Below are 25,030 nucleotides of genomic sequence, written 5' to 3' on the forward strand. Positions count from 1 at the left end.
GCTGTTAGTTTTCCTCTTTACTTTTTTCCCCTACAAACTTCTCAGTTGAGTTTCACAGGATTCTCCAGCTGCCTGGAGGATGCAGCTTCAGGGGCAGCATCACCCTGCTCACTGTGTCATGCCAGGAGTTGCCTGAAGGGAAGGAAAGTCCCTCAGTTTGTAACTACTTAGCACAAAAGAAGAGATTAAGCCTTGTTGCCTGGAGCTAGTGGGGTGTCTGTTCACTTCCAGCCTTCTTCCCTGTACGGTGCACACCAAACTGGTGCAACAGGCCTGGGAGATCAGCTCTGCCCCAGAGCATTATACCGCCTTCAACTTAAAAGATAAATCCCAGCTGCATTATTTGTATTTATAGTCCTGCTTACAGAGGCATGAGCTACGTGTGGGATTTGCTGATGTAGTCCAAAAATCCACATTTTTGGACAAGAGTGCCAGTGATCTCACTCAGTCATACAGCGCTATTTAGGATGACGTTAAGTTGCAGACTTATTTAGGAGTAAAAAGAGATATGGGTCTGTCCAGAGCTTTCCTCCACAGCTTCTGATAACGTTCAGAGCAGCAGAACTGCACAGTTCTGCAGCCCTGGTGCTTTCTACCTGTATATTAAGGAATTAATGGTAATTTCAGGGGATGAGAGATCAAGACTGCTGTCTTACTCGATGAAAATGCTGATGTGAATCAAGCAGGCAGCAAGGTCAGACCTCTGTTTAAAAACAAAGCTGGTGCTAAAGCACCAAACAAAATACTGGAAAATATGCTGTTAAGAAAAAGGCTTATATTGCATTTCCCAGGGGTCTGTTTAGCTGACTTAACAGGTCTTCTCTAACTCTGGCTCCTAGGATGCTGTCCAAAAAGTAACACTGCACAGGGGAAATGTATTTATTACTTATTTTCTACAAATGTTCTGAAAACCAAAGATTTGTGACTCTGCTGGAACAGCCTAGTCCAAGAAAGGAATTTTAAAAGGCCCTTTTTAAACGTTTACCACTCGGTGTGGGCAGAGGCTGATCACATATATTGGTTCTGACACCTGCCCTATTCAGGAGAGATTGGTCTCCAGTATCAGGAGAGAACAGTGTCAGCTTTGGTGCCTTTCTGCCCAAGTGAGCTGACTCCAAAAGACAGCTTTATTCAGGGAAAGCAACAGCATGGCCTCTCAGCCTTGGCAGGGTGGCTGTGCTGGGCAGCAGGGCTGTGGTTTGAGCCCAGCATCACCTCTGGTGAGCTCCCAGCTGCAGGATGTGCAGAAAAGCAAACAGAGATCTATCTAGAGCCACTGCTTCATCCAGTTTGCTTAGCTGGTTAGCTTCCAAGGTTCATGCTCACCATCCAACACCAAGTAAGTTAAACCAAGCACTAAAGTGTGCAGGACAGTCCTCCTTGGGGAAGCCAAGAGTGTCTGAGCTCACTGATGGCCTCTGCCCATTGCATCAGCCACCTTGCTTCTCTGAAGGCCCGGTAGCACCTACAGCACACCTGGCCATGCCTTCAAGCAGCACCACCACACCCTCCCGTTCCAGACAGCCCTTGCCAGCCTGCAGGAGGAGCCAGAGAGGCAGGACTGGTCCTTTGGAAAAGCTCAGCGTCCAAGTGACAAGCACAACCCAAGCTCCACTTAGGAAAAACCCACTTCTCATTGTGAAGTGAACAGACAGCTCTGTACAGAAAACACATTCCAGTCCCCTGCACTATTGATTTTCCAGTGAAAAGAGACAAGCTAATCCATTAATGTTAGTTGCTTCAAAGCGTGGTTCTTGCAGTTGCTTCAGTCTGGTCCCAAAGGCTGACTCTCCCACCCAGTGTTTGCCTTCTGGCTGATGTTTCTTTTACTTAAAATGCCATCAGTTAAAAGGAAGCAAGAAAAATCACCCATCAGAAGCTGAGCTCCAGCTCTTAGGTCACTGGTACAACAAGTTCATATTTCACCACACTCATCTGCCTCTCCTCCTGATGGCTCAGGAGGAACCTCTTTTTCACAAGGCCAGTTATTATCTGCAGATCCCTTTGCATAAGGAAACGCAAGGGGTCTGGAAACCTCCAGTAGAGCCAGTTTATCTGTCACAGGCATATGATGAGCAAGCAATTGAAAGGATTTATTGATGAGGCCACAGAAGAATGGACCAGGATGAAGAAGGCAGGATTTATGCCATATTAACAAGGCTGTGTGCCAATTTCAACCTATTAGTTGTGCAATAAAAAGAGCTGAGACTTGCCTTCCCATCCCACATCCAGACACCATTTATTTTAGCAGAACTTGGCTCCTATCCCTCTTCAACCACTTCAGACCAAAGCAACAACTTAACTGACCTTACTTTTTGGAGGCCGAGTAGAAGAGAGGCATGAGAAGACTCCAATCAGCCTCTGAGACAGGGCTTTTAGCCAAGCAATGCTGTATGTCAGAGGCACCTGTAACAATTTGCCCTACTGATATTGATAATTAATGCAGTACTAATTCCTTTCGTGGCACAGCAATGCTTCAAAACTCAGGTGGCCTGTACACACAGAAATAGCACAATATTCTGGACTCTTGAAAAGCTTTTCCTTATTTTGAAGTCTTTTAGAACTGCCTTTATGCACAGAAGTAGCAGCTGACTTTTTTGTACATTAGTTTCTATCTCTATATCAGTACCATAATAAACCACATCAAAGCATTTGTGGGAAGGAATATAATGCAATATTTTTGGCAAGAAGGTCTTACCCATGAACAACTTCTTATAGGATATGCAGGGTGACAAGCTAATAGTGCCCCAGTCCTGCTGCATCCTTACTGCAAGCTGAGGTAACCTAGAACACAACAATGCTACAGTTTAAGCAATTTATTTAAACAAGATGATGACTTCACACCATCAGGATAAACTTCCATCAGCTTTCCTTCCTTTTTACTGGCTCACTCTGGGAGCCCAGGACAAGTGTCCCAAACCTTTTTGACTGATGTGCTGTGAAATCAGCCCTCCTTGCTCCAGCTCCTGCCACTGAGGCAGCTCCCTTCCCCACCATGGGCTCTCAAGGTCTCTAGACATTGAGACCTGTAAGAATAAATATCCAGGAGACAGCAGCTGTGACCCATTTATTACCGGATATTGCTGCAGGGTACAGCTGAGGAAGGCAGGGCAGAGGAAAAGCACTTGCTGCAAAGGGAACCATGGAGAAAACCCAGGTGCCCTTGGAAGAAGCATTCTGGCTTGCAGCACTGCTCCAGCTCTGTTGCTCCAGCTCCCAGATGGCAACAGACAGTTTAGATCAAGCATAGATGTTCAAGTACTGCCATGAGGGCTCCTCTCATATCAGTGTTGGGAGGCAAAATATAAATCAAAAAACGAAAAATAAAAATCTACAGAGGCCAACAATGGACCAGGAGGCCACAAGAGCATTGTGTACCAAACAAGCTGATAAAACCGCCCCAGTGCAGGTAAATGCATTTGGAAAGATCCGTTTCGACAATAAAAATCTGAGACACCTTTACCCAGAGCAGGGCACAGGCAGAGCCGGGAAGGAGAAATGCCATAGAGGGAAGCAGAGCACATGCAGCAGCAGGCACACAGAGCCCAGCACTCCAGGAAGGCAGCACCGCGCCGAGGCCGACGGGATCCACATCAACACTTATCAGCTCAGCCTTGGCATTTGCTGATGAAGTTCTGCCGGCACTGAGCAATGGTACAATGGCACAATGGTACGTGTGTCCTCAGCCCACCCCCTCACCCCCCGGCGCAGCCTCCTGCAGCTGCAGCCCGGCCCCGCTCTGGCCACCGATCAGAGCGTCAGGCCGGGGTGACATTGTCCCTCCTGAAGAGGGACAGTAAGCGCCTGCGAGCCCGCTCATTTTCTTCACTGCACAAGCACGTTTCCAACTGGGATAATCTCCATTAAACCATCTGCGCTCCCATCCTCGCCCGGCCCGCACCCGCTGGGCTGCCTGCGATACTGCAGCATCTGTGAACCGGCACAAGCGGATGCCGCGTCCCTTTCCCAATCAGCTAAAAAAACCAACAGAGACTCAGACAGAACAGATGCACCTCGTGGCTTTGACGCGCTACCGAGCCAGGCTACCAGGAGTACCTGTGCCAGTGCCTCTTCTGAAAGGCACACGGCTCCCCTTGAGAATTTAAGCCATTTCCTTTCCATCATGGGAAGACACCATGTCCCAGATTGCCAGAAGAGGAGGGCTGGGAACAGAGTAGAGCTTTCAGCCTCAACGGCTGCCCTGGTGCAGAACAGAAGCATTGTTTGCCAGGTCATGAACACAGTTTGGATCAGACACTCTGAATGGCTGCTGATCCCCAGGATTTAATCTCTTATTTATCTGGGTATCTGCTTTCTAGAAACAGGGACTATCATGTCACACTCGTACATGACTTGGACAGAAAGACAAGGAAGTGTTACGATGAAAGATCTGAAACTTAAATCTGCTGCCCCTTCCCCACGACCTCCACAGCAGAGCCCCGTGGACCCTACAGAGAGCATGATAAAGCAACTGCACTGAAGTGTGAATTCAGCACTGAGAGAACGTGACCCTGTCCTCCCCATTGCCAGAGACAGCCAAGGGACTTGGGAGTCACTCCAGCTGTTGAGGACATGGCAGGGTGGTGACAGGTCTGAAGCAAAGATAGAAAGAAATCGATCTGCTTTAACTGTGATCACTGCTTTTCTTCAACAAGGTCGCTGGGCTGCCCAACACACGCCTTTCTTCCAGCCCGTTTGTCCTGCAGGGTCTTGCCCTCACAGGAGTGGAACAGCACAGCAAGGCTCACCCTTCAAACCTCTCAGGTCTTTTATGGTCCCAAAAAGGAGGCAAATATTAGCAGCAAGTGATGGGACAGGAGAAAAAGTCTATTTACATATTTCCTGCCCTTGCCTTCACTTATTTGTTTTGCAAGTCTTTATTTTCCAAAGCAATTTATAAACAAGAAGTGAGACAACCATTTATTCAGACAAAGGTTAATAGGGGCCTAGCGGTCTCTGAAGACTCTGCAGACACACTTAGGTGTGAAATCTTGGAGCAGCAATAAAGATGCTGCACAGACAAGCAAGTCTCAAGAGAAGAATTTAATCTGTCTAAATATTCTCATTATGTACATAGTTTTCAGCTTCCATTCACAGTAATCAGAGCAGAGACAGCTTCCAGAAGCCTTTTTAGACAATAAGGCGTGAAAAAGGATTTTTACGTCAGTCATTATTCTTCTCTCCATCCCCAGCTTGAAGAGTCAATGTTTGAAATGGTTTTTGTTGAAAAGAAGACACAGTTTTGGGAGAGAAAAAGTTGACAGGAGGAAGGCAGCACAGGTCTTTGGCAGACTGGTGGGACTTGGCACAAGGCAGCTCCCATTGGCACCATTTGTCCAGAAAACCTCAAATAGATCATTCTCCTGGTAGTCCAAAATAGGTTTTCTGTAGGGTCATGCACAGAGTATGAAATACAATACTACTTCCAGAGAACTGCTTCATTGGAACTGGCAAAAAGTTTCAGCTACATCCACCCATCTTACTCCTAAAAGTCACTTAAACCTAAATACAGTACTAAGATAAGGTAGGAAAACTAGAGGCAGGCATCTAGGACAAATGGGCTGATCCAAAAACTCAGCTGCTTTCTTTTGGGATCACAGTGTCCATCTGTCCCCTTGCCACAGGGGAACTTGTCTGCAAAAAGAGACCTTGTTTGTCCACTGAAACGTGGAACCTGAATTATTCCATCAGGCAAGAATTCAAAATAGAAAGTTAAGAAAACAGAATAGCTCTCTATGGGTATGATCCCCTGGGACCAAGAGAAGCTGTGCTTTTGATGCATCTCACCCTTCCTCACTTTCATATTGCGTTTTCCCCTTCAGACAGGCAGGTTTCAGCTTTTCTGGCATGTTCAAAACTCTATTTCTATACACAAGAAGCTTGGACAAAATGTGTAGAGGTAATTACAGTGGTTTACTACTGAATTGTTTGCTTGAAGTCAAGTGACTTCCTTCCCCTGCCCTCCCATCCCCCAGTTTCTCTCAGAAAGTTTAAGAACTCAACTGGTCACTGGTTGTCCACACTGCAAACAGGACAGTGGGGAAAGTATTAACCAGGACAGCAGGGGAAAAATATTAGCCAGCACAGCCACTTCAGAGGCAACCCAAACTCAGAGCCAGGGTCAGTACTGTGGTCTGAGTGTTTTATAAATTATTACATCTCTTATCCCTCTCTAAGGAGGTCACCATCCTCTCTGCTTTTTGGAGAATGAAACCACACAGGTCAAGCAGGGAGTGGGACCAGAAGAGCTGGAGGCAGAACAAGTCCCAGTTTACTCCCATCCTCACCCAGTAATAAGCATTAGAGACCTTAAGAGAAAAGCACGACTTGGAGGTAATGCTGACACCCAGCAGCCTCCTGAAAACAGTGATTGTGACCCCACCAGTAACCCAGTATAGACTGGTCTGCTCTCCCACAAACAATCCCACCCTCCATCTAAGGGGGCACAGAGAACAACATTGAAGCCTCATCCCAGTAACTGAGCAGGAAAGGATTAACCACTAGCAAAGACTTTGCAGATATTTATTTTCCAAATCCACAAGACAAGCAGAGGGAAAAGCTCCTCTGAGAGTTATGTACACAGACTGCAAGTCTAATGCTTACAGAGTCTTAATTTTTTTAATTTTGCAAGTCGTAACAACAATTATCTTCATGAATTATAGACATAATATCCGAGAGTTGCAGGCAGTAATTAATGCATGTCTGCTTTTTCTGACTAGCTCCTTCTGCTGGGTCAGGGAGAGTTATTGAAATTCAGGAAGGAAATCTTCAATCTTCTAGAAGTTTTAAAGAAGCAGACCAAGACAGAATTTAATAAAGCAATAATATTTCTCTTAAATAATTAACTAGACTTTGACATTCACTAATATTTCTGAGGCCTATCTCTTACTTTTGCAATAACACTGAATGTGATCCACTGCATGTCCAAAATGTACTAACTCCAAAATTACCTCTGGATTTCTCTGCACACACGCAGCCACCCTCATTCCTTTTACTTAAAATTCTCACTGAGACCCTTAACAGAAGCCACACTATGCAGCACTGGCATCCTTCCCTCCTCCCATTTTGCCCTACCAACATCTGTCTCCAAATACAAGCACTCAGCACTCCCCAAGCTCTAGAGAAGCCATGTTCATCATCCTTTGGGAAGAACCCTGGGTTCAGAGCAGAACCCCAGCACAGCATTAGATGCAATAGACAATCCTGAACTAGACAAAGCTATTACTAAGGCAGTGAGTAGCACTGGATGTTGTCTAAGCTGGTTGTTTCCATCATCTTTCAAGTAGCAGATTCTCCTGCAGCATTAACAATTTTATTCACATAAAGGATGGACTCAATGATCCTTGCGGGTCCCTTCCAACTCTGGCTATTTTATATTCTAAAGCACTCAAGTGAGTTTAATAGACTTCAGTATCTTGACAACAATTACCCCCAAGTGAATATTACTTAGCCAGCCACTGAAAAACCCAGTGAAGAAAAACGCAGCCTTTGGCAAAAACATCTCACCTGCTTAAGCAATATAAAACTACACACCAAGATGGACAGAACTCAAACTCAAAACCATAAGGATCATTTTGATGCCCAACAAGTTCAAACACAGACATGTCACCAAGAATAGGGAGGGGGTATTTGGCCAAAAAAGTCAGACTTAACCAAAAGTTTCATACTCCGTTGTTCACTTGAACTACATTATTTCTATGAGAAATAAAAATCCCTATGCACTAGAAGCAGAGTTTAAATGGCAACAATAGTCATCCCAATTCAAGAAGCTCACCAGATACAGCCTGTAAGCATCAATCCTTCGAATTGGCCCCCAGCACTTGTCCGTGTCGTTGTACTTTGTGCCATCTCCAACACTGCAAGAATGGTTGCCAGTGACACTGCTGGGAAAGGAGGGAGAAACAAAAGACAGTAATTAACTCCTAGCAGATGTCTTCCCCTCTCCTGCATTCAAGAAAGAAGAATGAGCAGAGGCCAATCCTCCTCTCTGTCCCTGATCACACTCACTTTCTTACATTTTCTGGACGGTGTAACACAGCAAGTCACTGAGCACCAGAGGTTTGAAGGCAAATTCTTGAATTGCCTGCAGTTATTTGCAAGTTTGATCATTTGATCATCAAGCTGGTGAGCTCAAGTCTTTTATGGTTCACTGAGGTTTTCCGTTTTCGAGATACAAGTCCAAATCCAGCCCAGATTTGATCAAACCAATCTTTTTCATTATCTGTTTCTTTGAGAAAGGCACCACTCCCAGTCCAGAGCTAAGTCCATGTACCATCACCACTCACTGGCCTCAGGCTTAGTAAGCATCACACCTCCCAGCTCTTACCCAAAGAGACAGAGAAGGGAACACACTGCAGAGTATTGCAATCAAACTGTGGAGCAACAAGTCCTATGTCTGCAAGTGCTGAAGCTGGAAATACTTCACATCTGAGGACTTGTCTGGAATCAGGTCAGCTACTTTGCAGGCAGGCAGCAAGCACTCAGGTGGGGAATACAAAACAATTTCACCTCCCACCCACAAGAGATGAGCTGTCCTTGAGTCATTTCTCCATCCCATGTTTTGGAAAGTACAGCTGATCCTAGTCAGACTTATCACCCCATCAAACCCTAAGCCTGCCCTGTCCCCTGGCAGCACACAGCCCCTCAGCAGTAAGCACACTTACCAGGTCACCTGCATGAGAGAGACTGGCACCGCTGCTGCATAGATTGCCAGATCTCCATAGAGGTAGATAATTATGCAGAAATAGAAGAGGTTGACACCCACTGCAGAAAAAGAAAATATTGTCCAGATTCAGCAGAGTACACAGAGACTCTTGTACTCTGCGTTTCAAATATACAAAATTTTTAAGGTCTTAAATCACCATTTGTCTCCATAGTTTCTACAGCAAACTCCACCCAAGCTCAGGGAACTTACCATGGAACAGGAAATGATGAGGCATGAGGGGTCTCAGAGCTCCACTATGCCTCCTTCAATAGCTGGCACTGTCACTAAACCCTCTAGTTCAAGCCCATCCTGCAGTCAAGACCAACAGGTCTCACATAAGTCACTGGCCAGATGAAGCCGTCAGCTCGGAACAGCCACAGGCAAACATCCAGGTGATGCTCTCAGACTCAGTGTGAGCACAGCCTGACAAAGTGAAATGTAGAGAGAATGTTTTTAGGCTCTGCTGATTCCAAACCCTCTGACTGCAAACCTGCAGGACCTTCACAATAGGGATTTGTAGGGATTTGGCCCTGCAGAGCTCTGATTCCAATGGGCTGAAATGGAGCTGCTTTGGGAGATTCCCTACCACTGGCAACTTGAGCCAAGGTCCAATCCTGCAAACTTTAAAACTCTTTCTGCAGCCTACTTACCCTGATGCCACCACATACACTGCTCCTGCCCCTACTTGCTTTTTTGGATAGGTTTTTTCTCCGCTTTTAAAAATTATTTTTAATTTAAATCTTGCCTTGCCTTCACCTATGAGATTAAAAAAAAACCCTTACACAAATTAATTGGGTGCATAGAACAGCCTTATTGAGACACAAGAAGACACTGCTGTGAAGGGCTAAAATCTACAGGGATCAAGAAATGCTTGATGAGACTCCAGGATTCTCTTCTTGCAAGCACATCTGTATAAATCTCACCAAGGAAAAACAAATTGGAAGATTATTTCAGAGTCAGATGAGTTACAGAATAAAAGCCTCAAATTTATTTAATTTAGCAAGTTGACATTGAAGGAAAACAGCTTAAGAAACCTGCTCGTACTTTCAAGTTGTGATGCCACCTGATGCTTAATCCCAGTGCAGCTTAGCAAACCTCACACTCACAGCTGTGACAACTATCAAACAAGGATAACACTGCTGCAGGAATGAGGACTCATTCCTAGTGTGCTTGGGTACCCCAAAGTATGTTTTGATGATTTGCCATCACACTGCCCCTGGATCCCTGGATGTCAGGAAACACTAATAGGCATTCTCCTTTGTTTAAATAACTTATTCCATATGCTGAACCTGCTTAGCATAAAAGGGGCTGTATCAGGAAAGCACCGAGAGCACTTCCCTGCTTCTGTACAGTAGCACACTAAATCAGTGCTCTGGAGTTGTTCCTGGAGACAAATGGACTTATCACAGAAATTGTCAGATCATTCCATATAGCTCTTCCCTTGTTTTCTTGCTCTGTGAAAGACATCTTCACAGTTAGGGAGTCTCTGAATTGTTTTGGAAACAGCAACAAACTACCTACCAGTCTTCTCCAATTTCCCATTAAGAAGGGTTGAAGGTTTTAAAAAATATCTGACATAGGACAGAAGCTGCAGAGACATGAAGCTCAGGACTACACTGACTCGGACAGATATTCTGTTTTGGGATCTGTGACTGGTCTCAGGACTCAGCTGCCCCATACACCCAAAATAAGGCTGATGTGACCAGCTAGGCCACAGAAGCACCAGCCAGTACCCAGCAGCACACACTCCATCCCCATTCCAGTGCAGAGCTCTCTGTCTGCAGGAAGCACAGGTGACACTCCTCTCCCAAACTCATCCTCTCCAAGACAGGAAGACTTTAGTATCAGCTCTTTTATAAACTGCTGCTGACCCTCCCTGATCAATACTTTCATTACTGGGCACAAAACAGGGTGAAAAAAAAAAAAATCAATGACTTCCTGTGAGGAAACAGCATGATAGATGTGCCTAGAATCTATTGCTGCAATAAATGACTGCTCAGTCCCAGAAGAAAGCATCCAACATTGCACACTAAAAAATAAAAATATTAAATCAAGAAAAAAGTAGTCTTTCAGAGCCAGCTCTTTCAAAAGAGCACACAGGATCTTCACAGCCTAAACCTAAGTCAGCTCCCTTTAAGAAAGCAGACAATCTGAAATTGAGATTTATCCCCATCTTATCTCCTAGGACTGCGGATTCAACTCCTGTCAGATTGTTGAAAATAAAAATCAGTCAAGGGAAAGGAGCAGAGAACTCACTAGAAATCAGGGGTTTTGAGGTCTACTGCACAGCTTTCATCAGCCTTCCCACTGGAGGCTGTGAAGCCCTCCATCACCGTGGGTTTGGATCCATACTTTGTATATCATGAGTAAACACCCAGACATTTGCCAGCTGTGAAACCTCACAGGCTGGTGCTTGGAGCTGGGAACTCCCCAGTGTGGCCCAGTTTCTCTGCACTAAGTGGTCACTGAGCAGCTGCCCTTGCTGAAGGCTTTTCTGTGCAGCTGTGGGAAGGGGGCACCTCAGCAGGGACCTGCAGAGGGAGGCCCTTCACCTGTCTGTCTCTGCAGCCACTTGCAGGCCAGAGGGTGTCTCTGAATCGGGACTCAGTGACAGGGATGGAGCCTCACTGCTGAGCTCAGACAGAGGGAGAGCAGCAAATGAGTTACAGCTGCCCCAGGCCCTTTGCTGTGGGCACCTCATCCCATCTGCAAGTCACAAGTGGGGTCAGGCCATGGTCTGCAGCTGTTCCAGCCACCTTCCTGCAGATGGATTCATCCCTTCACAATGGGCTGAGTACACCCTGGGGAGGATCCCTAACACAGAAATCAGATAACTCTGGCTAAAGCAACATTAAGAAGAGGGATTAAGATTTAAGAGTACTAAGCAGTTTATTTCACTTTGCTCAGAAGCTACATCAGCGCCGACAGAGAGAGGACACATATTCCCAGCACCCTCTACTGGCTGAGGCACCCTCTACTACCAGAGAGGCCCAGAACCTGCCTGGCTTCTGGGGGTCCTTTCCAGCTCCCCTGTGAAGCACATGCAAAGAAGGGGCCTCCCAAAACTTGATGAGAACACACTGACTCCTGTGATCACCAGCCCTCCACAGCCCAATGCTCAGTAATACTGCTGAACCCTTTCACATGATTGCTCTCAAAGCACTTCTCAAATATTACTCCTCAGAGGAACATCGGAGACAGGGATGTGCTCACTGTATTTCACACACAGCAAAGCAAACAAGCAAGAAAACTTGCCTAAGGTTGTAACAACTCAGTGCTAGAGGCAAGACCAGGAACAAGATGTTTCTGACACACTTCACTTCTCTGACTAAAAACATGGCAGCCTAGTCCAAGGTGGATTATTTTGATAGTCCTAAGTGGATTCAAATCTACAAAATCCCCGAAGAGGCACGCAGGAAAATTAAAAGGTTTTATTCAATTAACTTTAAAATCAAAAAATAAAGTTCAAAGAATATTCACTCCTTAAGCCCAGCTGTCCTTCAGAGGCAACAGCTTTACGCTGGCATAATACTGATGTAATGCAGTGGAAAAAACCCAGCCTTCCATCACCTCTTTGCAAGGTGGTCAGTGAACAAGGGAAAAACATCACTTTCCACAAAAAATGGGGCCTGACAGGCTCAAAACTGCACAGCCATGGTGTCTGATGATGTTCTGGCTCTGCACAGCATTTCATTGTCCTGCTTTACAGGTTTCAGAATCCTCATCACTGTGGTTTGCATTTCTATCACACACAGGAACGGATAGGGCTTTATTACAGCAGGGTTACAAGTTTGTTCCCTGGCATACAAAAGACATTTAAAAGCAAAAAGACAAGCCAGCTGTCTATCATATCCTCAGCAGGGACCTCTTCAGCAGCTCATGTCCCAGCTCTCCTGATGATTCCCCAGACGCAGACAATTCCTAGAAGCTCCTATCAGAAGTCTCTCTCCTTCAGACTGCTATTTACAGGGCTCAAGGAAGCCTGAGTGTCTTACTCTCAAATGCTACAACCAAGATGGAGCTGGAAAACAGTACAGCTGGGCTTCAGACAGTGGAGGTCACAGAGGACAGATGCAGTTCAGAGGTAGGTGAAGTGCAGTCAGAAAAGGCACTGACTTACACTTGTCTGTATCAACAAACTGGTCCCATAACCTGCAGTGTTTTGCTGGTTCCATGCCCACCACAGCAGGTTCTGGCCCAGCTGGCCCATAAATACTTTGTAGAAACATCACAAAGAAGGATGAATACAGTCCACAGAGAGAAGGAACAGCACATTTGGGTGGAATTATCACAAACTCAGGATGCAAACCGACACTGAGAAGCATGCAAACTTACGGAACAGCCATACACACAACGTGCAGGAGGACCCACAGGGACTTGAAAATGTTCATCACTTACCTTTATTGAAGAACATGGAAGCCATCTGGCCCATTTCCACCCTCTCAGTGATTTCAAAGATATTGGCTGAGCCACGTCTCTCTGCAAGTTAAAAACAAGAAGTGTTTCAACCAGTCCCTCCAATAAGCCCTGAGGCCAGATTACCTGGATGCTTGGGAGGCTCTAGCAGCAGTTTGAAGGACAGTATGTACAACTCCACAGCTGCAGAGTCACTGGGCCAATTACTCTGCTAAAGCTAGTTTAGAAGTGTTTGGAAAATAAGATGCTCTCATCTTAGTGACCTAGAAGGAAAAGATCTTTATCAGGCTGCAGAAGGCAAACTGAATTCTCAATGAGTCTTATCTTGCAAGTGCTGAGGACTTTGGGATGAGAGCATGTGGAATTAAGGGTGAAACGGACAGAAGAGACCACTGGAACACTGTCTGCAGAGAAGAGGCCTCACACCAGTGAAAGCATGAACTGGGTACTCACGAACTGACAGGATAGGCCGCGTCTCTGCTCGCTCGTAGCCATCGTGGAGGAGAACATCACTGTCAGACACTCCAGAAGAAGAATCCTCATCTTCATCATCCTCCTGCATGAAAAGACCAGACCACTGCTGAGATATCTGCTACCCACAGTACAGGCTGTGCCACCCCCAGTGCCACGGTCACACTGAGTGTTCCAGACACTCAAAGGAAGGTCCCAAACAGGGAGGGTAGGACATGCAAGCAAAGGCAATACCAGGGAGCCCTTGGGATGCTGTGGAGGGCAGAAGAGGACATTAGCAAAGCAGGCTGAAGTGAGTGACAGGCTCTGCTGTCCCAGCCCCGGGTCATACACACACACAGCAACACTGCCCAATTCATGCAGCGATAAGTGGCACAAGGAAGCTGGAAACTTCCGGCAGATCTGCAGTGTTGCAGAACTGGTAGAAAAAAATAAATCCAACCATATCTATCCAGAGCAGGCAGGTCTAGTTCCTAACTCCATCACACTGATACCAAGGCAGGGGTCTAAATTAGTGCAAACAATTATGCCTCCCTCTGATCCAGTAAAGCCACAAGTTTTACAGCAAGGACATAATTCAGAACTGTCCACAACCTGGGATACAGCCCGAGTAACAGCAAGGACATCCCAGCCTGTCCCAGTTAAATGACCTGAGATCAACAAGGATTTATAGTCCTCAGCACACTCCAAATAGCACCAATATATTGGCTGCCAGCTCTCCACATTCAGTGAGCAGCGCTTCTGGGCAAGGAGAGCGTGATCAGTAAGAAATGTGAACAGCACAAGAGATTTTTCAAAGCAGGAACAGAAAATCCTGTCTTTAATGAGCAACCCCACAGGGAACTAACAGCTATATTTTATATGGCAAAGTTAAGTACAGTAGAAATTTATTTCTTTAGAGTTAGTAACGAGGCAAGGCAAAGATGCAGGGAAATGCCAGGAAAATCCTATGTGATACAACAACAGGAGAAAAAGGAAAAATTAAACCCCACACAAACCTTGTGTTTTTCCATTCTCTTCCATCTCAGCTGGGCATTTGCAGCAGCCATGGCTTCCACCACAAAGGTCGTAGTCATATAGCTACAGAGAGAAAAATTCAATTGATATCATCAGTAATAGTCAAGAACTGTCACTGAAGAGAGATGGAGAATAATTCCCATCTGTTTGTTGAAGCAAACAAACAAACCAAAACAATCCTTTTGCCAGCTCCCCACACACTGTTTTGACAGTGTTTCATCTCAGCTTATTGCTCCCTTCTGCTCTTGAGATTCAGGTGTTCAAGCAGACCACAACACGCAGTAAAATATAACACACCTTCAGATATAATAACATTTTAGATATTTGGAAGTCACATTCCTGGTGTTCCTGTGGGTTGAAGGCAGCAAGAGGACTTTGACCTTTGCTAGAAAGCAAGTTTCCTTCCTCTTTTTAGAACCTAGGACAAACCCAGTTCTATTCTGAAGCTTGTGGCAAAGGTACTCTGGTCCCTTAAAGAATCTTACACATGGCATCAGAAGCAAAGCATCAATACAAGAACAAGGAGCAGATCACACGTGCAGGCAAATACTGGAGGACAGCGAAAAAGCCATCCAGGGAGACAGGGAGAGCCACTGATGGAAGGAATATCATTATCTCAGCTAAAACCAGTCCTATAATATGAATCAATAAATTTTAAAACCCCCTCAAATCAATCTAAGGCTTTAAAGTGGTTTCTCACTGCTTCAGGAACTGGACTTGCCTATCAAGCTCAAATAAGAGATCAGTTTTGCAAGAATAAGGAAGTGCTGAGGCCTGTGTAGCAATTTCCACCCAGGCTTTTTGTGACGGTGCCCAGTGGGCACAAGGAAGTCACAAATACCAGGACAAAAGCAACAGAGCTCCCAAGGCATGCAGCACTTTGAGCTGTGTCTTCTCAGCTTAATCCACTGCAGTTTGGGTGCACAGGTTTGGAGGTTTGTGCTCTTCTGCTGACCATGAAGGATCGTCTGCTGGTGCTGAGTTCCATATATTGAATTTATGCTTTTAAACTAACATAGCTAAAAGGAATTGCTTCTAAAGCTCCAGTTACTCGTAACCCCACAGATAGCATTTGATCAAACCTTGGCAGCACCAAGCTCTGAGGTGAGGCACTCACAAGCATTTGTACAGTCAGTACTGACCATACAGTCCCCCTGCACAGCAGCTCAGAACAGATCCCAAAAGCTCTGCCTCCAAACCAAAGGCACATTCAGGTTGGCAGAGCTGGTTACTGAAAAGGCTGGGACTTCAAAAGTCCATTTATAAAAATGGCAGGAGGGGATTTTGTTTTATTTTATTTTAAAACCAAGCAAGGAGCAAGCAGCGATTCCCAGCCCACCAGAAGATGGCAATTGTATCAGTAACTCCTTAGAAATCAGTGCTGTATCCTCAGCCTTCAGCTCCACCTGCTGCTCCAGCAGGGAGGCACCCGGGCAGGGGCTCACAGTGAGCCAGCATGACAAACAGGAGACCACCTCCAAGGTCTTGAGCAGCACAGGTCTGGAGGGGCTAAGACAGGCCTGAATATACAGGAATTTGTGTTCCTGACACTCTTGCAGCTGTGAGAAAGAGAAAGCTTACACATCTGCAAGCCACAAAGCAAAGACTTGACCCTGTGCCACCTGTGACCTGGTTGGTGTTTGGGGAACTGATCCGTGCCAGAGGCAAGCATGGAATTTATCCACAGCAAGGACAATGTCAAAAAGGTAGCTGGGATAAAGGTTCCAGAAGACTCTGGACTGGAAGAAAAAAAGTCCTTCCCATCAGTCAGGAAATGGAATGTAGCAGAGTCAGGAAGTGTATCCCCCCCCAAATCAGGTCCAGAGGCAACACCACTGCAGAAACCAACACTCAAGGAGCAGAGGGACAGAGCACACAGGAAAACAGCAGAAGTCTTCACACTGTCCTCACCCTGCTGAACCTCCCAGTCCCCTAAAGACACACACTCACATCCTACCTCATAAATCCCAGGAACAGCAGGAGGATGAGGCTGACAAGCCATCCTGCTGTGGCAAAGGCCTTGGGCATGGTCAGGGCTCCCGTTCCGACGATGAGGTTGAACATGTAAACCAGGCCAACCTGCAACCAGCCACATGATCCAGCATCAGAGCGTGCCAGGAATCACCCAAAACACCTCACACACCCCCTGATTTAAATGGACAGGGCAATCCCTGAGCCAGCAGGGTGGGAGCAAGTCCACGTGAGAAATAACTGGAGAAGGGGACTGCCATCCAAAGAGAACAATGTGGGTGTCAGCACATTTCTGGAGGCACTGACATTCCCCTCCAGTTTTCTAATAATTTTAAATTATTTTTTCCTCTCTAGCCTGTAAAGTTATAAAGTACATGAGATTTTTTTTTGTTTGTTTTCAAATCACTGCCTTCTACCAGAAGTGGGTTGGGGTCTCTCCTTTTTTTCTGACCTGAACACAAGTAGTTATGACTATGCACCTTTCAGGATCTTTTATTCTCAGTCAAGCAGGAAATATCCAAACAGAATTCTAATTCAAAGCCTGCTTGCCATTTTACCAGTAAGAAGCTGAGCAAATGCTGAAGAAGGGATTTTACTTCCTGAAGGGAAAGGATTTTATCTTCCCTGGCAATGAGCTTTTTCAGTGTCCAGAGACAAAAGAGAACTCTGCACTTGGACAGGACCCCCCAGGCTATGAATTTAGCTGAATTCAAGATCAAAAGCTGCAAAAGTAGTTGTGCTTTGGTGGGGTTATTTTAATATAGGTCAGAGTCCCTCCAGAGGAAAGCCAGTAAAGAGCTGTGTATGAGCAGACTTTTCTGGGTGTGGAGCAATTAACACCAGGAGAACTATTCCCCAGTGACCCTGAGAGCACTTCACTGGCATAAGCACAGCAAATTCGTCTTTTGCTGAACATCCCAGAACGAGGCTTTTCCTTTGGTCAAGCAGAGTTTAGAGGGTGCCTGTATGTTCAGCCTGGTCAGACATCTTCAGGGAAAGAGGAGAGTCTCAGCCTTTGAGATTACTCTAGGAAATTCATGCACCAGCATAACAACATCAGAGCAGGTGACACTAATCCTTGAAGGTCCAGACATCCCAGTTATTGTCTTACTTCTCCATTTTCTCAGTTGTGACCTATTTCTGCAGCCTAATATCCACTTCTCCTACACTCAATCATTAACATGGAGATGAAAATTTTAAAGCATTTAAAATCCAACACACAGACTTCAGGGCTGGTTCTATATTTATTGAGTTCACTTAAAAAAACAAAAACACTGTTTACAAAGTGTTGTTTTTAAAAGCTGACATTTTATGAAGACTTGTGGCTATGAAAACCGGTATTTCCAGTAATATAGGAAAGCGGTAATTGGCTCTGCAGTTGCACAGGACACCACATTACAGGGAAGAAACCTCTTAATTACTCACTTTTAATGAAGTGGTATAAAACAAATTACTGCAACAGCTGCAGCTAAGTAAACTTTGAGAAATTCAGGAGAAATTGTTTATTTAAAGCAACAAAAAAGAAGAAAGTGGGATAGTTTCAATGTCCCAGTCCCCCCGTTTATGCCAATGACAATTTGGGTAGATGAAAACATTAACAAAATGTGAGAAAGTGGGCAGTAGGATGAAGAGCTGGTATGGGACATTAAACTCTTTTTAGCACTTTTAGATCTATACTTTAAGCAGACGTCATCCCTTTACTTTATGAAAAGTGATCTGTGATGCAAAAAAACCCAATAACTACAAACACCAAGCATTTTTAACCACCTTTGACCTCCATCATCTCCTGAAATGCTGAGGTTGTGTCCATGAGGAAGTAGGATTTGCAAACACAACGCTGAGGCAAGAGGATTTTGAAAAAAAACTTGTGACCAAACCCACAAGCAGTGGAACTTACATAGGGAGAGTAAAGCTCTCCGGTGTCAGTGATGCCACCTGCCATCCTGAAGGTGGAGGGGAACCCCAGAGCAAAGCCAGAAGGATATTTTTGGGAGGGTGTTTTCAACTTCTGTTGCCTTTAACCTAGGGAAACATCATAACACTGTGTTATCTTTGCTGGGAAAAGGAAGAACTCACAAGTTAGCTTTTGCACACCAGTTTTCTGGTACTTGAACACATTCCAGCAGGACCTTGTCCGTCAGACAGACCCCACTCACCAACACCACTTGGTTCAGTGCTCTGTGAGAAGTTTTCATACCTGTTAAACTGGTTTAAAAGCAACCAAAAGACCCTGCCCTTTCACAGCATGTGATGACCAAATTTCATCTTCTCCAAACAGCCAGAGGGGCTGTTTCAGACAACTAAAACCTCAACAGGAAAAATGACTGCCTTGAGGATGATCTCAAACTGCTGCTTCTCATGCAGCTACTACTCCTTACAAACACATGCCTCCTGCAAACCAAACAGCAAAAACCAGCCTAAAGTCTCTCCTCCTAAATTCAGAAATAAGTAGACAAATGAAAATATTGGACCAATTAAACACACCAAGATGCTTTTCACACACCAACATTTCCAAAGCAGAAGTACTGGAGAAGCTTTACATTGTTAAAAAAAACTAGAGGTGTAGGGGGGAACTGAAGCCTTCTGGAAGGTTTCAGTGTCAATGATTAGCCATAACTGAATTGTTTAAGGGCCTCATGCTTCTACATGTGCTCCTACTCAGCCACACCAGCTGGGACAAGCCATCAGCACAAGCTGAGCTCCACTAAAAAACCCAAACAGTTCTAAGCTTGTACACCTACGCTGCATGACAGAAAAGAATCAGGGAGCACAGCTCACTGAGGTCACAACTGGACCAGCCTCAGAAGAACAGGTCATAACACCACCTTTTAGAACAAACCTCGGCTCAAAACACCGAAGCCAAGCTTGGCAAAGCCAGAGCAAGCAGCAAGACAACGAACACCCCGGGACGCGGCCGGGGACAGCGTGTCCCCGTGCAGGGCCCCCAGCCGAGCCGGGGGAACCGACCCCAGGGCCCGGGGCCCACCGAGGGCACCAGAGCCCCCCGGCCCTACCCCGGCCTGGCTCCCCCCAGGCCTGTCCCACAGACGGAACGCTGCTCGCCCCCGCTGCCCTCCCCGGGGAACTCCCCCCGCCCCACAGAGCGCCTACAGCCCCGGCAGCCGCCTCCCCCATCCCACGGCCTTCTCCCCCCGCCCGTGTCCCGCCGCTCCGGTGCAACCACCGCCTCACACCAGGACCCTCCCCAGGCCTCTCCCCGCCCGTCGAGCCCCTCCCCAGCCCTCATCCCACGCTGTCCCCACACAGGGCCGCCCCCGAACCTCCTCTGAGGGGCGGCGTCCCGCCCGGGACCCCTCGGCACCCCCGGCCCCTCACCGGCGGCGGCAGCAGCAGCTCGTGCCCGCGGCCCCGCCCCCGGCCGCGCGGGGGCACTCACGGCGCACGCGCTGCCCTCGAGCGGAGCCTTCCGCGCACGTGACCGGCTGGCGGGGCGGGGCGGGGCGAAGGGGCCGAGCGCGATTGGGTGAGGGCAGGGGGCGGGGCCCAGGGGGACGGGGTGGGGCCTGCAGGGGGCGTGGCACGAATGGGCGAGGCCCGGGAAGGGGCGGGGCCAGAGAGGGGCGGGGCCGTGCAGGAAAGGGGCGTGGCCTGGAGGCAGGAGCGGGGCGGGGACGGAGCGGGGGCGGGGACAGGGTGAGGGCGCCGAGCGCGATTGGGTCACGGCAGGCGCGGGGCGGGGCCGGGGCAATAAGGGGCGGGGCAATAAGGGGCGGGGCAATAAGGGGCGGGGCAACAAGGGGCGGGGCAATAAGGGGCGGGGCAATAAGGGGCGGGGCAGACGGGGCGGAGCGATGACGCCACACATCCCGTGGCGGGGAGGTGCGGGGGTCTGCGCGCATGCGCGGAAGGGGGCAGGGCGGGCGCCCGTGACTGCCCGTGCCGAGTCCCCCCTGTTCCCCCGGATCGCCCCCAGCCCCGGGGGTCCCGCCGCGAGATTGGAACAGGGATTCGGGCGTTTTAATGCAGGGGTATTGGTGCGACCTGGGAGATCCGGACACTGAGAGCCACCGGGCGCTCCCGAAAGGCCCCAGGCCACGCTGCCCCATCCCTTGGCCTTGGCGGAGACACCGAGTGGGGCGTTGGGTCTCTCCCTCAGTTCAGAGGCCATGAAGATTAACCAGGACACGGTGCTGCGAGGAAAGAAGGTGACGCTGGTGCCCTACACCGCTGCACACGTGCTCCGGTACGTGCCCCGTGCCCTCCTCGGACGCTCCTGCATGGTCTGATTCCATTCTCCCTTTGAGGACCATGTTGGGGTCAGGAAGGTCAGGGCAGAGTGGCAGCTGCAGGGCCCGCTCCCCCCTGGGAATCAGTCAGAGGACTCCTAGGAACTCAGTGAGATGCTCTCCGTGCCCGGCAGCACCGTCCCTGCCAGGGCTGTGGTCTGTGCCAGCCCTGCTGGCAGAGAGAACTTCACCTGTGCCCCTGGGAAAGGGAAATACCTGGCTGTGGGTGAACGCAGCAGTTCTTCTGTTCATGGAGGCCTTTCCCTGGTGACAGTGGAAGAGCAAAGCTTCAGCGTGTAAAGCCAGGTGGATGTTTGACAAATTAGGCATGCCAACAGTTTGTAAAGTAAATCAGCACAAAGGCACCAGCGTTAGTGTTTTGTCAGTGTCCAGGAGGTGCTGTGTCAGTGTCACTCGGGATGAAATGCAGCAGAACTCTAAAAACATCAGGTTTGCATTGGGCACTCCAGACAAAGCCCCAGGATGGCAAGCTTCCTAAATTTCCACAGAGAGCACTGTGTTAGCTAAGGGACAGAGGCTTGCAGATACATTTTAAGTTGCCATAAAAGCCAGGCTGGTGTTGCCAGAGCTGCTTTGTGATGGCCTGACCCCTAGAGCACTGTTGGGGCTCCTCCTGCGGTGCTGCAGCTGGGGCAGTGATGAGGGCCCGGATGCATTGCCAGGTACCACGAGTGGATGCAGTCGGAGGAGCTGCAGCGCCTGACGGCCTCGGAGCCCCTGAGCCTGGAGCAGGAGTACGAAATGCAGCGCAGCTGGCAGGATGACGCTGACAGTGAGCATCTGGAACGCTTTCTGAGGGAGGGTGGGAGTGGTGAGCAGGTCCTTTCCATTCTGAGAAGGACCCACAGTGATCCGGGAGTGCCCTGTGAGTGGGTTCCCCTAAACCAGAGGGGATGTGAGACTTTCTACAACAGCAGCTTGAACTGGTTTTCTCATTATAGATGGTATATACTGAAGGAAGTGGAGAATATCCACTTCCTCGAGCTGTTTGTGTCCTTTTTATGCAGTTTTCCAGAGACTGTAGTGCTTCATTTCCCACAGCATTTTGTGCTGAGCTAAAAATCTTTCAGCATCACTCCTGCACAGCCAACACTCCCCAGGTCTGATCATTGCAATAAAGGTGGATAGAAGGTTGTATTTCTCCTTGATAAATTGAATGATTTTATGATCGCCTGGTTGAGGTGTGTTGATTAAATTGGTTCCCTGACTCTCCTACAGGTAATGAATCACTGCCCATAAAAGCCTGGTAGAAGTTTAGTCAGCTGGAACATACTGAAGCTGGCAAAGGCCTCATTCTGGAGCATTTGCCTTAGGTGGCATTAAAAACCTTACTCAGAGCAGCAATAACATGGACCGGGTGAATCATTCAGTCTCAGCCTCTTGTGCACCAAACAATTCTTTGCCCCAACTTGCTGCTGAGTAAGACAAGGCAGGGAGACCTCAGACATGGGAAGGAAGTTCTCACACTTCTTCCACAGGCTGTTTCTAGTCTTGGTGTCTGTGCCATCCTCACAGTGGGTTTTTCAAAGTATTTCTTACATTTCTGCGGGTGGGAACAGGCACAGCTGGTGTGGGAAGCCTAATTATTAACTCTTCCTTGCTGTTAACACGTGGAAACTGTTGTTCCTCTGTCCATTATATACCTTTAATTTCGTTCTTTGGTAATTTATGAATCATTATCAGCACACTCTGAAGGTGCTGTCACGTTCTTGTTTTCCCCAGAGTGCACCTTCATTGTGCTGGATGCGGGGCGCTGGCCTGGGCAGGCAGAGGAGAACTCCATGGTGGGGGATGTGAATCTCTTCCTCACCAACACCGAGGACCCGACTCTGGGCGAGATTGAAATCATGATTGCAGGTCAAGTTCTCCTTCATAGCTTGGGGCTCTGTCACTGTGGCTGCATGCTGCAGGCAGTTGTTGATGTTCCTGCATCAGCTTTTTAGTCTCATGCTTTACCATGGCTGTTCAGCACTGATCAGTCCCTGGCGTGTCCAGGTCACAGCCTCTTCTGAGAAGTGTCTGGTGTGGCTGGTTTGTGTCCCCTAACTGGATGCTGACTCTGTGCTGTCTCTTTCAGAGCCCAGCTACCGTGGCAGAGGGTTTGGCAAGGAGGCAACTCTGCTGATGATGGCCTATGGTGAGGGAACAGGAGTGTGGTGGGGCTGGGATCTGGGAGCACATAATTCCCAGTGATACAGGCAGGGTGGTAAGGGATGCATCTGCCCCACAAGTGGAGTCCTGTGCTTTTATAGATGTAGCAGGTAATAGAAGTACCTCTCTCTGACTTCTTCTGCAGGAGTGAGAAACCTGGGCATCACCAAGTTTGAGGCTAAGATTGGTCAGGAAAATGAAGCCAGTATCTGCATGTTCAAAAAGCTTCACTTTAAGGAGGTGTAGTAATGCCCATCTTCTCCACAGAGAATGCGAGCAGCATTTGCCCTGTGGCTGGGATTGAGCTGCTTTCCTCTGTGTGCTGCAGGTTGCTGTGAACAGCGTTTTCCAGGAGGTGACGCTGAGGCTGGATGTCAGTGACCAGGAGAGACGGTGGCTCCTGGAGCAGACAAACCACGTGGAGGAGAAGAGCTACGCTGAGCTGAAGCAGGCAGCTGGGGTGCTGGACACCTGACAGGCACACCCAGACACCAGCTGGGTTTCCAAGGAGAAGTTGGACGTTGTTTCAAGGTCTGGGTGTGGAGGACACCACTGAGCCAGCACTGGAACTGTTTTCATCTGTCTCCTTCAGCTGCTTTGTCATCTTGTCACCTTTGCACTTTGCTGCTCCAGCCAGGATTACTGCCTGAAATTTGGGCCTGGGGAACAGCCACTAACTCACACGTTTGGCTAGGAATGACTCTGACTTTGATGTGCTGTTCCAGCAGAACCTAAAATCACCAGCAGTTGATTCCTGGACAAGCAGAAACTTCCCACTGCTCTCAAATCAGGAGTCATCAGTGAGGCAGTTTAATATACTGGCAGCTCAATCTTTTTTACTCTTGAATAAAAATCACAAAGATCTGAGGTGTCTGAGCACTATGTGGGGCTCAGCTGCTCACTTTGGCAGCTCAAAGAGTGGTTTAGAAGCTGTAAAGGATAGCAGAGACTCTTTAAACCAAATGTCCTGGGGTCTGTTAGGTTGCAGGGGGCACTGCTGGGTCCTGGCAGGGAGAAGCCCAGGTGTGAGTGAGCACAAAGGGCAAATTAATATGATGGAAGTTGCTGATACTGGCTGATCAAGACTAGATCTGAGCCCCACCATGATGAGGGGCTGAGAGCTGCAGGAGGCTTCTGAGATAAAGGCCCTTCAGCTTCAGGGCTGTGCTCCAGGGCTGAAAACCTCAGGCCAGCAGTGATGTTGCATTTAATTTTCCTTGGCTGCTTTGATGAAAGCAAGGAGGAGAACACACTGAAAGGAGACAGCTCCCTTCTTCCAGCAGCTCAGGACTGCTCTGCTGAGCCTGGAGGCTCCATTTGTTGCTCTCCACTGAGATGAATGGGGGGGAAATATCTCTTACTGGGGGGCAGATACGTTTAGGGCAGGAGTTATCCAGCCTCTGCTACAGTAGTTGCGAGGTCTGTGGATGAAAAAGAGGCACTTGCCAGACTCCCACTGGACAAACTTCCCTGTGCAGTTACTCAGCCTGACCTCTCCTGCCCTACACATGCTGTCCACAGCAGGGAAGCTGCTACAGGAGAGGACAGAAGGTCAGAAGGATAACTGATGCTCCTGTGTGTCTTCCTACTGTAACAGCAGCTGGAGTGGCTAATCCTAGATCACAAATTATCTATGTCAGTGATGGAGGATCAGGTAATAACTTTCAGATTTGCCCAGGGACGTTTTGGAGATTGGCAGTTTGTGGAATTTTTTGTGTTGCTGTGCCTGTATTTTTAGGGCCTGGGGGCTTTAGTTTTCCAATTTTAGCTAATTTAAATACATTATTCCTGTGACTAATATTAAAGCCAAGCGTGGGAACAGCGTATCATGGCATTTTAAACAACTATTTAGCGTGGATTTAGTTGTAGCAAAAGCTTTGTGTGGTAATAAAGTGAAGGGCAGCTCTATCTCCCACTGGGATTACCATGGCAAGGGCTACTAATCCTCCTGCTCCTCATCACCTGCTGCAGGCAGAAATGGATTCTGTCCTCCACAACAAGATTTGCAGGACCTGCTGGGTGAACTGCTGGC

The 25,030-nt window shown here is 47.8% G+C and overlaps 2 protein-coding genes across 2 annotated transcripts in view; one reads left to right on the forward strand and one right to left on the reverse strand.

The window, feature by feature from the left end:
- TMEM104 (transmembrane protein 104) overlaps positions 1-18,590 on the reverse strand; it is a 42,395-nt gene extending 23,805 nt beyond the window's left edge. Inside the window, exons 1-7 of the mRNA XM_082293903.1 lie at positions 18,477-18,590; positions 16,566-16,687; positions 14,590-14,671; positions 13,574-13,676; positions 13,103-13,183; positions 8,664-8,763; positions 7,775-7,883 (exon numbers count right to left, since the gene is read on the reverse strand). Of these exons, the coding sequence (XP_082150029.1) occupies positions 7,775-7,883; positions 8,664-8,763; positions 13,103-13,183; positions 13,574-13,676; positions 14,590-14,671; positions 16,566-16,687; positions 18,477-18,521 (642 nt within the window). The 5' untranslated portion in view covers positions 18,522-18,590. The remainder of the gene's footprint in view (positions 1-7,774; positions 7,884-8,663; positions 8,764-13,102; positions 13,184-13,573; positions 13,677-14,589; positions 14,672-16,565; positions 16,688-18,476) is intronic.
- A 1,849-nt stretch (positions 18,591-20,439) lies between these two features.
- On the forward strand, positions 20,440-23,851 carry NAT9 (N-acetyltransferase 9). The gene is made up of 6 exons (XM_082294061.1): positions 20,440-20,783; positions 21,510-21,619; positions 22,570-22,704; positions 22,925-22,984; positions 23,144-23,238; positions 23,327-23,851. Exons 1-6 carry the CDS (start codon positions 20,707-20,709, stop codon positions 23,471-23,473), a joined length of 624 nt encoding a protein of 207 aa, XP_082150187.1. The 5' UTR covers positions 20,440-20,706; the 3' UTR covers positions 23,474-23,851.
- The last annotated feature ends 1,179 nt before the right edge of the window (positions 23,852-25,030 follow it).

Source organism: Coloeus monedula (assembly GCF_965178545.1).
Source record: "Coloeus monedula genome assembly, chromosome: 19".
NCBI classification, from domain to species: Eukaryota; Metazoa; Chordata; class Aves; order Passeriformes; family Corvidae; genus Coloeus; species Coloeus monedula.

Excerpts from the sequence above, each read along its gene's own strand:
- NAT9 (XM_082294061.1), top strand. The coding sequence starts at position 20,707 with ATGAAGATTAACCAGGACACGGTGCTGCGAGGAAAGAAGGTGACGCTG. Across the intron at positions 20,784-21,509 it reads ACCGCTGCACACGTGCTCCG|GTACCACGAGTGGATGCAGT; the intron begins GTACGTGCCCCG and ends ATGCATTGCCAG. Across the intron at positions 22,985-23,143 it reads TCTGCTGATGATGGCCTATG|GAGTGAGAAACCTGGGCATC; the intron begins GTGAGGGAACAG and ends CTTCTTCTGCAG.